At 37.3% G+C, this 16,250-nt stretch overlaps 1 protein-coding gene across 6 annotated transcripts in view; it reads right to left on the bottom strand.

Moving 5' to 3' along the window:
* The window catches only part of wdfy3 (WD repeat and FYVE domain containing 3), a 206,293-nt gene that overhangs the window by 43,052 nt on the left and 146,991 nt on the right, over nucleotides 1-16,250 (bottom strand). For all 6 annotated transcript variants that reach the window (XM_012955308.3, XM_012955305.3, XM_004911065.4 and 3 more), the window contains 8 exons: nucleotides 15,150-15,379; nucleotides 14,616-14,722; nucleotides 12,859-13,041; nucleotides 11,985-12,142; nucleotides 9,397-9,474; nucleotides 7,936-8,163; nucleotides 2,590-2,758; nucleotides 1,322-1,485 (listed from right to left, as the gene is read on the bottom strand). In XM_012955308.3, the coding sequence (XP_012810762.1) occupies nucleotides 1,322-1,485; nucleotides 2,590-2,758; nucleotides 7,936-8,163; nucleotides 9,397-9,474; nucleotides 11,985-12,142; nucleotides 12,859-13,041; nucleotides 14,616-14,722; nucleotides 15,150-15,379 (1,317 nt within the window). The remainder of the gene's footprint in view (nucleotides 1-1,321; nucleotides 1,486-2,589; nucleotides 2,759-7,935; nucleotides 8,164-9,396; nucleotides 9,475-11,984; nucleotides 12,143-12,858; nucleotides 13,042-14,615; nucleotides 14,723-15,149; nucleotides 15,380-16,250) is intronic.

Consider the following 16,250-nt stretch of genomic DNA (forward strand, 5'->3'; position numbering starts at 1 on the left):
TGGGTAGATTTAATTTTCTGTTAGATCGGGGACCACACATCGGCTTGTTAATGCAGAGCTCGGCCCGATGGTGCCTATGCCCAATGTTTAAATTTGATTGTTTGGTCCTATATCCCCTCATGTGGTTGCCAAACGAGCAGATCACAGTGAGTATGGCCACCTTAAGATCTTATTATCAGATTGTTCTAATGTTTTACTAGTAGAGGACATTTATATGGCTTTATCTCAGGATAAAGAAAGATTACAAATGAGACAACGCAAAGTCATGTTAGGGATCTACCTAATCAACACCCAAATGGAAAAATAATTTCCTTACTACTCTCACTCGTGTGCAGTACATATCAAGACTGACTATTTTTTATTCTCACAACTATAAACAACTCTCCAAAAATCATTTCATCATGTGGGCAGACCATGTCCCTATAAAAAAGGCAGCCATACACAGAGGTGGGTGATACAGGACTAATTCAAAGTGAAACAGCAGGCATAGGTGCAGTTGGAACGAGGATTGCATCAAGAAGCCAATGCGGTCCCTGATCCAACAGAATATCAAACCTGCCAAATTGAGATCTGGCTAATTTTAGGCTAGATGTCCGCACGCCTGTTGGGAATGCCAATACTAGTGCATATAAGCTGCTGAACCGGTCTAAAAGACTCGAATTAGTGGCTGAAATCTGCCCGTGCATGGCCACCTTTACACAAAACCCATAATGTATGCACACCCGGCACATTAATTTTTCTTAAAGTGCCTGAATTAAAGGAAAACTTAAAAGCTTTTTTTTAAATGAATATTTTAAATACTTAAAGTTATAAAGACCTAAAATTATTGTCTTTAAAATATTTATGTGCATTAAAAAAATACCTATAAGTCACATTGATACTTGATACTCAAAGTTTCCAAACCTAACTCTTTTGCCAACTCAACCCTCACTTCTCAACCTGTCAACAAATATAGCAGAGCCCTTTTACACTGAGATTATCAAGCACATTTAAGGACAACTTTATGATTATTGTAAAAACCAGTTTAATTTATGCTGTCAGAATCTCTTTAAACAAAACCATGGAATATATTGTAGACATTCAGTTATAGTTTTGAAAAGAAAGGGGTTTCCGGTTTCCAAACCCATCCTAAACAGAAAACGAAAACCCCTATTGTACAAGTAATAAAGTACCAATTCCAGTAATCAGCAAGATGTATATAAAGTGTATGTAAAGGTGATACCAACATATATTACTAGTATGGCTAGAACGGCCATTTATGGATTAAAAAAAAAAAAAGTACTGGACTTGTGTACAAAAAAAAGCATCAGTGAATATGTACCTTTTCTCCTTCCTCAAGCAATCTGAGCAGTGTGGTACTGTCCATCTTCTCATCCTCCTCCACAGAAGAACCTTCACTTAGTTGGTCCTGCAGCATCTCCTGGTTTTCATCTTCTCCCCCATCTGGGGCAGATCGGGATCTCTTCAGAGGAGCTTTCACTAGGCCTTTAAAATGCAAAGAGTAAGAGACACTTGTTAGTTGGCATCAACCCTTTCCGTTTTAGCAATTTTTTGCAAGCAGGATGACAAGTTTTCCTGAAATGGGTAACCTATAACCCAGAAATATATAAATCTACATTGTGGGCATGAACAGGGTTAAATTAAAAACTAATTTCTAACAGGTGCAGAGTAATAAACAAAAAAGGCCGTACATTCATAATTATATCTCCTACTCTACAGGACCTGTACATTTTCTATATAAAAGAACTTTTACAGCCTTCAACTGCCTGAAGAAAATATTAAGGTTTTGGAATGGCCTTTCACAGTCCCCAAGCTACACATAGATATTACGAAGTAGCTTTCAAACTTGCACTGCACACAAGAAGACTGGAGTCTGAACTAGCAAGTTTTAGCACAGAATGCAGTACAGAATGGTTGTTAAAGTGGCTACAAAAACATGAAAGTTATATATTCTGCCAAAGTAAGTGTTACTTAGAATTAGAAGATGCACAAACTTTTGTCATATACAGGTAAGGGACCCGTTATCCAGAATCCTTGGGACCTGGGGTTTTCCGGATAAGGGGTCTTTCCCGTAAATCGTATCTCCTACCTTAAGTCTGCTAATAAAATTATTTAAACAGTAATTAAACCCAATAGGATTGTTTTGGCTCCAATAAGGATTAATTATATCTTCATTGGTATCGTACAAGGGAGAAAAAGGAAACCATTTTTAAAAATGTGAATTATTTGATTAAAATGGAGTCTAAGGGAGATGGGCTTTCCATAATTCGGAACTTTCTGGATAATGGGTTTCCGGATAAGGGGTCCAATACTTGTACTATATTTTGTGTTAATTTCCAATCTGTTAAATTCAGCTAATTAATAGTAATTGTGCATTAGTATTTGCAGGTAGGTGTTAACATGTAACACACATGTAATTTGACCAAAGTTGCCTAGACTTCTGAACACAACTGTATAATTGTTTAGATAATTACCCATAGCAGCCATGCATTGTGTACATCATTCTGACCCCTGAACTCTTACTACTGGCTGTAAAATTTGGATATAGGACTGATGGGTTTTTATCCAAAGTTTAACACATTTCCTCACCTTTTACTCTGGCAATGGTATCTTCACCATGCTCTGGCTCATTATGTGCGGTTTCCCCATCGGAGCTTTCTTCAACAGTATCCTGGAAAACAGCTGGGTTCCCTGGCATCAGACGCATGTAGTAGTCCTTACTGTCATAGCTGACTGCACGGCGGTAGCGAGCTGGCTTCTACAACAAATTGTAAATAATATTAAAGCAAGCAGCCTGTTAGGTTCCTAGTAGTTACTCCAGCTTATAAACAATAGATAAAAAGTAATCATAAATATTTGTCATGTATACAGTCCTGGCATATTTTAGTGCTTTTCAAGTTATTTGTAAATGTAATTGATATGGAAAGAAGTATTTGTCTCACTGTTTTCATTCACTGCTCTCTTGAAAAAAACATTGCAATCCATCCGTTGTGATTCCTATTACATTGTATACGGCTAATGTATCACGGAGGGAGTTAAGGTGGCCATACACGTTAAGTCAAGCGAGCGGATATTCTCCCGATATCCCCACCTACAGGTGGGTGATATCGGGAAAATGTAGGAGAATTATAACAGGAGCAATGGGCTCAGTCGGTTCGGGGACCGCATCAACGAGCCGATGTGGTCACCGATCCGACTAAATCTTTTAACCTGCCTGATCGATATCTGGATAATTTCAGGCCAGATATCGGTCGGCATGCCCCTCGTTCCTGTCCCTACATGACCCGATAAGTCCTCCACGACAGATCTCTGTTAGCATGGATAACTACAAGAGTTGCCGGAGAAAAGGTGATGATGTTTTCTAGATTAGGGTTATTACAGAAAAAAGGAATTTTTGAAAAATCAGAATTATTTGCATTATAAGAGATGGCATTCCCATACCTGTATGGATAGAAAATTGCTTAGAAATACATTTTCTTTCATAATGCAAAAAACTGTGTTTGGGTTGTTGGCCCTTTTATGTCCTGTTTAAAAAGACAACATTTAAAAAAGAATGGCAGTATTTTTAAGGTATTTTAGATTAAAGTAAGAAAAAGACCATTTAATTCAGAGCCAGAACTAGGAACTAGGGGTAAGCAGAAGAGGCATCTGCCTAGGGTGCAATGATGGGGGGGGGTGGGACGTCACCAGGCAGGTACTTCTCCTGCCTACCCCTAGTCCACGCTCCCTTGTCATTGTCCCCGCTGTTTGTCATGGCACCCAGTCGGCTTGGCCAGAGCCTAATTTGATTTGATCACAAATATTATTTACAAATTTGCATTCACTGTACCTATATTATATCTCCTAGACCTTGAACATATCAGACCCAATATTCAAATTTGCACTCATTTTGTTTTAATTTGATGTTTCAGTTCTCTAAACTAAATAACTAAAAAAAAAATAAAAAATATATATATATATATATATATATATACACGCACTTATATAAATATACATTAATTGTACCTCACTGTACTTCTCCCCCATAAAATCAAATGGTGGGTTAATGGTAATCATACCACATAAAAGTATGGACCATACTACTGAATTCTAAACTCAGTAATAATCAACAATACTCGATCTTTTTGATGTAAACCAATAGTCACCTTCACCTATTGTTTGAGTATTTGAAAATTACAAAGATGTAACATGTAGCTATTTTAAATCTTATTATAGCAATATAGACTCCTAGGGCCTTCTAGTATCAGTAAAAAAGGAAAAAAATAATATATGTATATATGTGATGCAAAAGTATGAAAAGCCAATGTAGATGGTTCCAAATGTGAATGCCAAAGTGTCCAATGTTCATTGTGGTTCAAAAAAAAAGTCATATTAGGGCTTGTTAATAGGTGCATTCCACAACCAGAAAGCTCAAATGAATACTGCATATTGCTGCAGCCAGACAGTGCATTTAATGTGTGTGTGACCACATTAGGCGGCCCCTCCACTTGTAAGGGAAAGCATTAAATTGTCCACTGATCCCTTTAAAAAACATTGTGGAGCACAGAGCTGTACACAGGGCAGGCAGAGCATGGCATGCACAGGAAGCATAGGGCAGACAGAGTACCGCCTGTGTGTGCCATACTCTTCCGGCCCTACTATGCCTGTGTGTGCCATGCTCTGCCTACCCTACCTTGTCCGTAAAAAACAGTGTTTTGTAGACCTACAGTAAGGTTATGTTATATATGTATGTGGTTTGTTGTTAAAAATATACTGTTGGGTTGCATTTCATAAGCCCAGCCAGCTGTTGTTATTGTGGCATTGTATGTAGGCCTGGCTTAACTAAATATGTTACCAGTACCATCTAAAAAAATTAGTATATACACTAGCATGTCACATATAGAAGGCAATATCAAAACATAACCAAACTGTCCATTTTATTCTGTCTTTGCTTAAAAAACAAGCTTATAAAATCAGTCAACATGTTAAAATACTTAACTTCCTTAAAGATTCTACTTTTCCTTCAAAACTGGGATGCCTTATTTAGAGACTTTCTTTATGATGCACATATACTCATTTTCACATAGTAGTTGACTGCTTTTATAAAAAGTGAAAGCACTGCATTACTGTAGCTCTATATTTTGTAAGCTCAAGTGCATTGAGAGGTGAGTCTCAAGCTTAGTACAAAGCTTTGTTAGAAATGTAGATCATGCTGTGTTAATTTTAGATTTTATTTTCTCTACAAAAATCTGCTACATTTTACCTTTTCATTAGGTGCCATGAAGATACCATCTGAAGTCACAGGTATAATACATAGTAGAACAGACTAAAAATAGGACATTATATTTAAATATATATGTATTTTTTGATATTTTGACTAGATTAACAATATGCAAAAAAACGAAAAAAAAAAAATTAAGAAAAATACAAACAAACTTAATTTTGATTTACTCAGGTACCGTATATACTCAAGTATAAGCCGATCCGAATATAAGCCGAGGTACTTAATTTTACCTAAGAAAACTGGAAAAAGCCTATTGACTCGAGTATAAGCCTAGTGTTATTTAATCATTAAATCAATTTCAGAGCATGATTATACAGACTGACGCGCGGGATCCAATTTGATATATTTACACTCATATATATATATATACCGTACACAATCAGGGGGGTCTTAAATAGTCACATTCAGTATGTATACACTTATGGGGGAGTGCAAAGTTATGCACTTTGGTAGAAATAATATAAACGCTAACTATCTACTGAATGGTAGTGTGTTGGGGGTATCCTTAATGGAGAAGGATCTAGGGGTTTTTGTTGATAACAAGTTGTCTAATTCCAGGCAGTGTCATTCTGTGGCTACTACAGCAAATAAAGTGCTGTCTTGTATAAAAAAGGGCATTGACTCAAGGGATGAGAACATAATTTTGCCCCTTTATAGGTCCCTGGTAAGGCCTCACCTTGAGTATGCGGTGCAGTTTTGGGCTCCAGTCCTTAAGAAGGATATTAATGAGCTGGAGAGAGTGCAGAGACGTGCAACTAAACTGGTAAAGGGGATGGAAGATTTAAACTATGAGGTGAGACTGTCGAGGTTGAGGTTGTTTTCTCTGGAAAAGAGGCGCTTGCGAGGGGACATGATTACTCTGTACAAGTACATTAGAGGGGATTATAGGCAGTTGGGGGATGTTCTTTTTTCCCATAAAAACAATCAACGCACCAGAGGTCACCCCTTTAGATTAGAGGAACGGAGCTTCCATTTGAAGCAGCGTAGGTGGTTTTTCACGGTGAGGGCAGTGAGGTTGTGGAATGCCCTTCCTAGAGATGTGGTAATGGCAGATTCTGTTAATGCCTTTAAGAGGGGCCTGGATGAGTTCTTGATAAATCAGAATATCCAAGGCTATTGTGATACTAATATCTACAGTTAGTACTAGTGGTTGTATTTATAGTTTATGTATGCGAGTGTATAGATTGGTAGGTGTGGGTTGTGGGTGCTGGGTTTACTTGGATGGGTTGAACTTGATGGACACTGGTCTTTTTTCAACCCTATGTAACTATATGAGGGACACTGGTGTTAGATACAGGGGATGGTTAATACTATTGTACGGCCATTAAATAATTCATGGATAAATTGTGCACATACACATAGTGCACTCAATCATTAGGAGAGAAGAGACAAAAGGCCGCATTATTGAGTGGTGCAGACTCAAAGGATGCGGGACGTACTCTTAATCCAATGCTGTTGCTTCCGGTGCCGGCGGGCAAGCTCCTTTCCCTTGACCGCCACCCCACCGCTGATGCCGTCTATCAACAAGGGACTGCCCGTTGCACTTCCGTGTCAACTGCAGCCGCTTCTACTTCCCCAGCTAGACACCGGGGCTAAGGGCTCTCCCTCCACCCTCCCCATTACACACATAGATAACGGAGCAGAGAGCGTGTGACGTCACTTCGTCACAGGCAAGGAGCCAGGAAGGAGCGGCGCACAGGGAATCAGGTAGCAGAGGTTCCTAGCTGGGGGGGGACTCGAGTATAAACCGAGGGTTAATTTTTCAGCACATTTTGGGTGCTGAAAAACTCTGCTTATACTCGAATATATACGGTAATTGATTTGATTATGATGATTATGATAATAATTATCTTTAATAATTATTATAATATAATTGTCTAAAATTAACTCTCACTCTCTACCTGCTCATCTCTTACAACTCCCAAACACCAACATAATTGTATAATTGATTTAACTTATGCAATAAGTTAAAAGGTTTGTACCAGGCTTGTAATCCACAGCAAACAATTACCAGGTACCAGTCAATATTCACCTGTTTGAAAGTAAACATCTGATCTGTTACTAGTGGTTATCTGACTTGGTACAAATTATGCATTTTTTTTTAATTGAAAATGTTCTATATTCAAAAGTATACAGTACAGGTTCATCTTCCAGATCTTACAAATGTGTCTCTAACTTTATAAACCCATTTAGAGAAATAAGCCTTAAAGCCTTGCAATGAGTAAGCTTTATGTTATAGTGTATGGGACAAATATTATAATATTCCCAGACCTCTACTGATTATATTCTATAATTATAAAAAGTATGCCTTTGTTTGCTTAAAAGTAATAGTAGAAGTATAAAACAGAATGAAAAGAGAAAGATAAAAAAGGACTACCGGTACGTTTTTTTGCTCCCCCCCTGGTTATGATTATATAATCATAACTTTCTGTATTTAGAGCCACTATGCTATATAAGCACCAATAACAAAAAAGGAACTTCACAAATTATCATTTAATACTGACAGCTTTGTATATTTCATGTTTAAAGCCATAAGACTACTATATCACAATAATTCTATGAAACAAGCATTTCTAAATTTATAATAGAAACGTGGTTGGGTTCTAAATATATTTCATTAAATTACACTTTTGACCTATGCATTTACATGAGCAAATTTTATTGAAACATACCATTGTATTTGTCTCATGCTCAGCATCAGGGATGTATGGGTAGTGAATGTAAAACATATCATTCCTCACAACCTTCTTTCTCATTCTACATGGCCCTTCTGTCATTTCCAGCATCCACTTATCCAGATGAGAGCCAATGGGAGGACCCCAGAGTCCTCTCTCACGAAGTAGTTCATATTCAGTCTGGTTCCATTCCTCCGTCACATACTTCAAAGCATTTTGCTGCCGCTGATAACACAAACATAATATCAATTTTACAAAATGGTTTAATTTGTATTAATTTGTATTTGGGTGTGTATTAAAAAGCCCCATATGTATCAGGTGCTGAACTGCAACTCACACATGTCGCAAAGACATCACCAAGTTATAAGTTTTTATAACTTGGTGATGGTCTTTGCGACATGTGTGAGTTGCAGTTCAGCACCTGATACATATTGGGCTTTTTAATACACACCCACTTTTCCTTTCCCTGACAGTCCTTTTGTTTGTGTTCTATGCCTAATCCATATTATTTTATCATTTTTTGTTGATTCAATGTGTTTTGAGAGCGTTTTGATCACACTGTATGCTAATGTCCTGTATTCACACCTATGACGTCATTGTTTGGCGCCAAATTCGTTTTTTTCAGTGCACCAGTGTTTGTTTCACATTGTCTTTGAGAAAGGCTGCGTATGCAGCCGAAACGTTAGATGTTGATTTGAATAAACACCTCTACATTTTCTGTAAGACCTGTGAGTGCGGACTCTCTCTACAGCTACATCTATTATTTTGGGACTGCACCCAGGCTCCCTTGGACCTACTTATACGTGAGTGCCTGTCTTCTTGCAGCATATATATATATATATATATATGTATATATATGTATATATATATATATATATATATATATATATATATATATATATATATATATATATATATGTATGTATGTATATATATATATATATATATATATATATATATGTATATGTATATGTATATATATATATGTATGAGCTTGAGAGAGTGCAGAAAACTAACTAACTGGTACAAGGAATGGACAAATGAAACTATGAGATTATCAAAGGTGTGGTTGCTTTCTCTGGAGAATAAGTAGTTGCAAGGGGACAGGATTACTCTTTAGAAACACACTGGAGGATATCAGACAGATTTTCACAAGTGTAAATGGTTTTTCACAAGCTGTGGATGTTGTTTTAGCAGATTCTCTTAATGGTTTAAGGTGCACTTCGATGACTTCTTAGGTAGGTGATAGCAGTAGACTAGTTTCAACCAAAGTAATTATGTAACTCAGCAAAAGAGAGCAGGATAACTGCTGTAGATTGTTTTCAAATAAGTAAAACATTTTAGACAACTGCTCTGTGTTTGGTTCTATACTTGCAAGAGGTTGTGTTGAATTAATCTCTTCTTTGCAATGTCTTAGAATTTTGGTAGATATTTTACAGCTTAGCTGTGATACATTACCTCCTGGTATTCTTTATACTGCATGTCCACAAGGTCCCGGACAACTGCTATGTGAGTAAATACCCACTGCGAAATTTCCTAGATAACAAAATGAGAAGATTTTGATTAAAATCATCAATTGTTTCTCAAAGTGAAAAAACCTTCCAAAATTCATTACAATATGTCTCACAGATAAGTACATGTATTAAATTTGAGTTCATGCTTACTTATGAGGGTTCATTTATTAAAAGTAAGTATCAAAAATCTCAATTCTCTTAGCATCCCACAGAACAATAAATTTATAAGCAGGTAATATAACAGAGACCAGCAATCATTAGGGAAGTACTCTGAGATATGAATTAGTTCAATTTATAAATCCTGAGAATGACACAAAAGGAGGTACAAAAATATTTTTCTGCATACACTTGTTAAATATTCCAAGATGATAAAAAGTGTTCCAAACAGGTTGCTAGAAAGCTACATGCAAATTCTAGGTGGGGTATATGTTGTACATTTTAGCATATTAAAAGGAGGTCAGCTACACCGTTAATGCATTTTCTCCAGCTTCATTATGTTCAGGTGATTTGTGTTCTTATTTTAAATAAGCACTTAAAGGACTACATTTCCTACAATGTATATAAGTTGGGCACATTTCCCCCACAACCTAATGGTATCATTTGTACTGCATATATACCCTCCGTTTTACAGCGCCATCACATTTTTCTAAAACAAATAGCAGCTTTCATCCGGCAGCCATTTTCCCTCTCACCCATCAGTGAGGTTCTCATCTGCAAACAGCACATGTGCACTTTAAAGTTCATGATATGAAAAATGCAGGCTTACACAGCCAGAACTTACTTTGATAAAAAGTCCAGCTTGGATTGAGCACTGTAATAGTTAAGCTCAGCTCAGGAGAGGAGGTTAGGAGAAAAAAATGTTTCTCCAGGAGAGTGCACAGCTAGAGTAGCAGAGTAGCAGTGCCATCTATTCATTGACTGCTAGACTGGACGGCATGTTTGGTAACCTGAACAGAAAAGAACTGAGCATACCCAGGAGCCAAGCGCCAAAATAAATTCCAGAGGGAGGGGGCCAAGTAGGTTAGAGGAGGAGAAGGAAATCTAAAGGTGGCCATACACGTAGCATTAACGATCTTTAGTGCAACCACTTGTCGCAGGAATGATCGTTCCAACCCTCCACTGACGTTCCGCTGAACTGTCATACATGAAGGTAGAAACAATAGAAATTCTATCTCCACCTGCTGATTCAGCCCTAAATGTAGGTGCGTGTATGGACGGCTTTAGTGATTAAGGGCAGCAGCCTTACTATTAACCTTTGAACAACTGGAGTGGCAGGTTTTGAGAGATTTTAAAGAGGCTGTTCAATGATTACATTTTTGTGTGGGGGGGTTTACATGTCCTTAAACGTTACTATGTTGAGCACTGATGTGGCATCTATGCTCACATTTACTGGTACAGTTAAACATTTATACAATGTAACTACCTATTAATTGGCCTTCCCCTCCAAAGACTGTCCCCTCTCCAGTCCATAATGAATACTGCTGCCAGGCTCATACACCTCTCCAACCGCTCCTCCTCAGCCTTGCCACTCTGCCAATTCCTGCACTGGCTTCCCCTACCATCCAGGATAAAATTCAAACTAATGACTCTCACATTCAAAGCAGTTCATAACTCTGCCCCACCCTACATCTCTGAACTACATCTCTGATCTCTAGGTACCATCCAACCCGCTTGTTACGCTCCTCTACTGACCTGCTCCTCAACTCCTCTCTCATTCCCTCCTCACACACTCGCATTCAAGACTTTGCAAGGGCTGCCCCCCTTCTCTGGAATTCGCTCCCACAAACTAGACTTTCTCCCAATCTCTCTGCCTTCAAGAGTTCTCTAAAAACACATTTTTTTTAGAGAAGCTTACCCTAATCTAGTTTAACAATACCCTGTGCCACACCTCTCACAACTCTGGTCATGCCCATTCCCACACCTTGTGTCTCAACCCTTTCTCCTTGTAGATTGTAAGCTCTTTTGGGCAGGGCCCTCTTCACCTCATGTATCGGTTATTGATTGCTTTATATGTTACTCTGTATGTCCAATGTATGAAACCCACTTATTGTACAGTGCTGCGGAATATGTTGGCGCTTTATAAATAAGTGTTAATAATAATAATAATAATAAAACAATGACTACAATTCAAAACTATTGTTACAGTGAGTGCAATGCAGAATCAAAAACCACTCAAAACTGTAAAAGAAATATCTTACCCACACAAATCCGTGCTTAATGCACACAATTTAAGTTTTGTTTTAAAGAAAAACAACATCATGTTTGAAAATTTCTGAGGCAATTCTGCAAATATTCTGAAATTGTCATAAGCAGTGTAGTTCCCATCAGAAGCCATGTTTCTGTAAATTGCTGAGAGACTGACTTGAAGCTACATACAAAGAATTACTTCACAAAATGCAGAATGATGAACCAACAGACATTTTAACCACAGTTATGGCAGTATTGCATCTTTTCAGATACTTTCTAATTTAATAACTATTAAAAACAATACAATAATGATTTTAGACATACATACAAATTATACAGGCTTACCTGGGCTGACAAATTATGCTTGTTGAGTCCACTTTCTTTTCTGTTCCTTCGAGATCCAGTTAATTTAGAAAGGCCAAAGCCACTGCTGACACGTGACAACTTAGACTGTGAGGTAGGCACCAAAGCTTCCCCTTTACTGGTGCACTTCTTCTCATAAACTGGGAAATACACAATTAACTATCCAATTAATTCATACACATTTTTCTAAAACCAAATTCACAGCTAATGACAAATGAACTCCTCCTAACTTGTCATGTATCCTTTTCATAGCATCTATGATTCAATTATGAGGCAATTAAAATAAATAAATATAAGATAAATATCTGCTTTATAACTATCAATGAAGTCATTATTCAGCACTAAAACCAGAATATGAGAGGAAAAAGTAAAAAAAAAAATTGTGAACATTTTTTCACTAATGCTTAGCCCATTCTTGTAGGAAAATGTGCAAAACATGTTTTTTTGTTTACATTGTCCTCTTATTTTGTAACATGGCTATATCACCCTGATATCTATTTAACAGATCTAATAACCCCATCAGGGAGAGGACTGCCCCAAAGACCTGCATTACTTCCTTTGTGGTCTGATCATTTGGCCCTCAATATCACCCACCAGGTGGGCATATCAAAAGTGCTGCTCAGGGTGCAAAGTGAAAAAAAAGAGACAGGAACCTTTTTTGCACTTGTCCACCCTGCCTCACAATTGTTGCACCCTAAATGGCCAATTACTTGAATACAGAGCTGCATGCATTCAGCAGAGCTTTATTCATGAGAGGCAAGGAGGGCACAAAGGCATCTTCTCTTCTTCCCCCCTAAATTGTTCGTTATTTAAACAAGCAAATTACAAAGTGCCAGTCAAAAAATTTAAAACGTACCTAAATGATTTTGCCAAGCCCTTAAAGTCGCTTCCTCAATGAAAGGCCTTACAGTATTGATATCGACATGCCCCCTTTCATTTACTGGAAAGGCCACCTTGAAAATATCCTCCAAAACTTGCTTCTTGCTGTGAATAAGTTCTATCCATACTCTGTTGACAGCTTTTAGAAGGAGCTGGCGCCCTAAGCACAGACAAGTGAAATTAATAAGACATTTTCTTTGAACTTATGCAAAGTTATCTGAAAAAGACATTAAAAAAAAAGTCAATTTCCAAAATAGGTGGGACACTGTAAAAATATAAATAGAGAATAGGATGATTTGCTCATCATATAAACATTATAATTAATTTCAAATAGTACAAAGACAACATACCAAATACTAAAACTTAGAAATTTTACTGTTTTCTGAATTTGATGCCAGAAACACGTTGCCAGAAAAAGTTGGGACAGGGAAATGTTTCTCACTGTGTTACATCACCTCTTCTTTTAACAACACTCTGTAAAGGTTTTGGAACTGATGACACCAATTGCTGTAGTTCTGAAAGTGAAATGTTGTCCTATTTTTTACCTAGGATTTCAGCTGTTCAACATTTCAGGGTCTCCTTTGTGACATTTTTGGTTTCATAATATGCAAAATGTTTTTAATAGGCAAGAGGGTTCTGCAGTTCTGGACTACAGAGAGGCCAGTTTAGTGCCCAGACATTTACTATGGAGTCATGCTGAAAATGTGCAGAATGCGGCTTGGCATTGTCTTGCTAAAAAAAAAAAACAGTGTCTTCCCTGTATATATCATTCAGGATTAATGGTACCTTCCCAGATGCCATCCCAGTCAGAGGAATGCATACTGTAGCTGTAACAGTGTGGGTTTTTTTTTTTTATTGCCTCAAATGCCCTTGTAGTCTTGCTTATGTTGGCTAGACAAGGCAAGAGGTTTCTGGCGTTCTGGACTACAGACAGGCCAGTTTGAACATTTGAGTCCGATTAAATGAGCACAAATCAGTGATTAGGAAGTTCGATTCGGCCAAAGTAAAAGAAAGAAAGAAATTTACGAGGCTGGTGAGGGTGATGAAAAAAAACCTTGGAAATTTTTTTGGCATCTCATTTCTTCGAGCACCAATATTATGTGTCCCATGTATGCTGGTTAGTGCTGAAAAAAGTGAGTAAAATAGAAGTATTGTTATTTTCCAAAGTCCTGCTTTAAAGAGAAGCAATTTGGATTTGAAAATTGGACACCAGGTGACCAGAACTAAATAAGGATTTTTCTGTAACTTGCTGTAACTTACAGTTTCTGTAAGTTCTGACACCTGACATTTTACCTTTCTTTGCAAAGGGATCTTCAATATCCTTTCAGTATAATCAGAGTAATATCTATTCCCTCGGTTTAACCAATTGTCATAGCCCAAGTGAGATCACATGCATGGTCCAGCACTAGGGGCTGATTTTAATAATAAACTTTGTGAGTTAACTAAAGAACAAATCCAAATGCCTGTTAAATTCACCCAGAATCATAATTTTTGAACTAGTAGGAAAGGGGGTGTTGTCATACTAGAGACATAAAGCTGCCCGATTAAGGTCAGGAAATCTACCTTATATGTCCATTCATGTTGAATGCTCATGTGCGTTAAACTATTATGTACTTCCCAAATGATAAGCAAAACTCATCTTTAAACTGATCTTTGAATTTTTTTTTTTAATGTCACTGGGAATCCATCCTGGCAATTAATGTAACTGTATGCTAGGCAAGACTCGGGTGTTACCTTCGCTGACATCTTGGTAGACACCATCTTGCTCTATATCAGATGGAATCATAATGTGCCATGTGGTCATCCTTGCTTCTGCTTCCAGTCCAAAGCCATCTGGGTTACTGCAAGGAGACATAGGGTACAATTAAATCCACAAGTCTGCTATTAGTATGCTATGCACTACAAAAATAAGTGTATGTTTTCTGCATATACATATTTACTGCTTTACCCCTTTTGATTAATCTAGGACTGACAATTCCATTTAAGATTTCATTCCACATTTGTAGTGTAACATCGTTGGCCTTTTGAGGCAGGGCAGATAGATTTTTCACGTCCAACATAATTTTGGTGAGCAGATGATTATCATAATGAATGACAACTGGAATGCAATATTCAGAATATTAAGGATTGTGGAGTGTTGCTCATTGTATGGCCTGATGCTAGCTATATATATAATTTTACCATTATCATGTGTTCTAAACACAAGTTAATGAAACTATATACATTCTACCAACTGTTAGACTAGTTTCAGTATTAATATTTTTTTACCTTCCCATGTGAAGGTTTATTAAGCAATGTGCCAGGCAGGTGATGAACTCCTGGTCATGATTCCCAGGGCCCAGAATCAGGTTTCTATTTACAGTAAGAACACGCAGTGAGTCAAGAAGGGCCACTTGTTGAGCGACGGTTTTGTGAGCTCTTGAGAACTGGTACAAGATGGTCCGATTCAAGCAATTATAAATAGCTTCAAGTGACAAACCCTGAGACCGTCTCTTTGACTGTAAAAACAAAGACAAATATATTGGTTATAATAGTAACTAGTACATTTTAGTGCTAGTAAAAAGACATCTCTAAATGTATTATATTTAAGAAATAAATTAGTATTTGGAAAAAACAAAGGGACTGCACCAAGATCCACTCCACTAGTGGTGCTCAAAGTGAGGCCTGCAGCACTGTGGTGTAAGTTTCTGGCTTTGTAGTCTGGTGCAAATTTGCACCAGGGGCCCATAACCTTAAACCTTTACTGTTATTATTGGTGTATGTATACAGAGGGTTGCTTGGATTATTTGTCTTTCTATTCTGCCAGGGCTCAATGTGGAATATAAAAAATAGCGGGTTAAGAGTTTCTTTCAAGATTTGGCTCAGACCTTAGAACAATATCAATGCCTATATCTTACTATATGTTTAATTAAAGGTCAAGTAACACTTAAAGTGTTTTACATGCATTTAAATATACTGTGAAACATATTGTACTATACACGTATAAAAACTGCATGTTTTTTTAATAAAGTTTATATAACAACCCTGTTGTGTAGCCATAGGGGCAGCAATTCAAGTTGAATAGGGCAAAAAGGCACAAACCCATACAGCAGATAAGCTATGTAGTCCCAATGCCTTCAGTACTGGGTATATTATTAGCTATAATATATATTATTATATATAATAGTATTATTGAGCTAAAGAAGCAGGAAACCCTTGTGAATAAACATAGCTTTAATTCAGACAGGAGAATTAAATTCTTTCCCACCTTCCCATTATATGGTTTTATTTATTTTTTTTATCTCTTTTTTTCAGCATTTTAGATAATACAATTGCCCCCAGAAGCTAATCCCTCATATTGCCCTTCATCTGTACCCGTGCCAGCAGCAG

The sequence above is a fragment of the Xenopus tropicalis genome, chromosome 1 (genome assembly GCF_000004195.4).
Source record: "Xenopus tropicalis strain Nigerian chromosome 1, UCB_Xtro_10.0, whole genome shotgun sequence".
NCBI lineage: Eukaryota > Metazoa > Chordata > Amphibia > Anura > Pipidae > Xenopus > Xenopus tropicalis.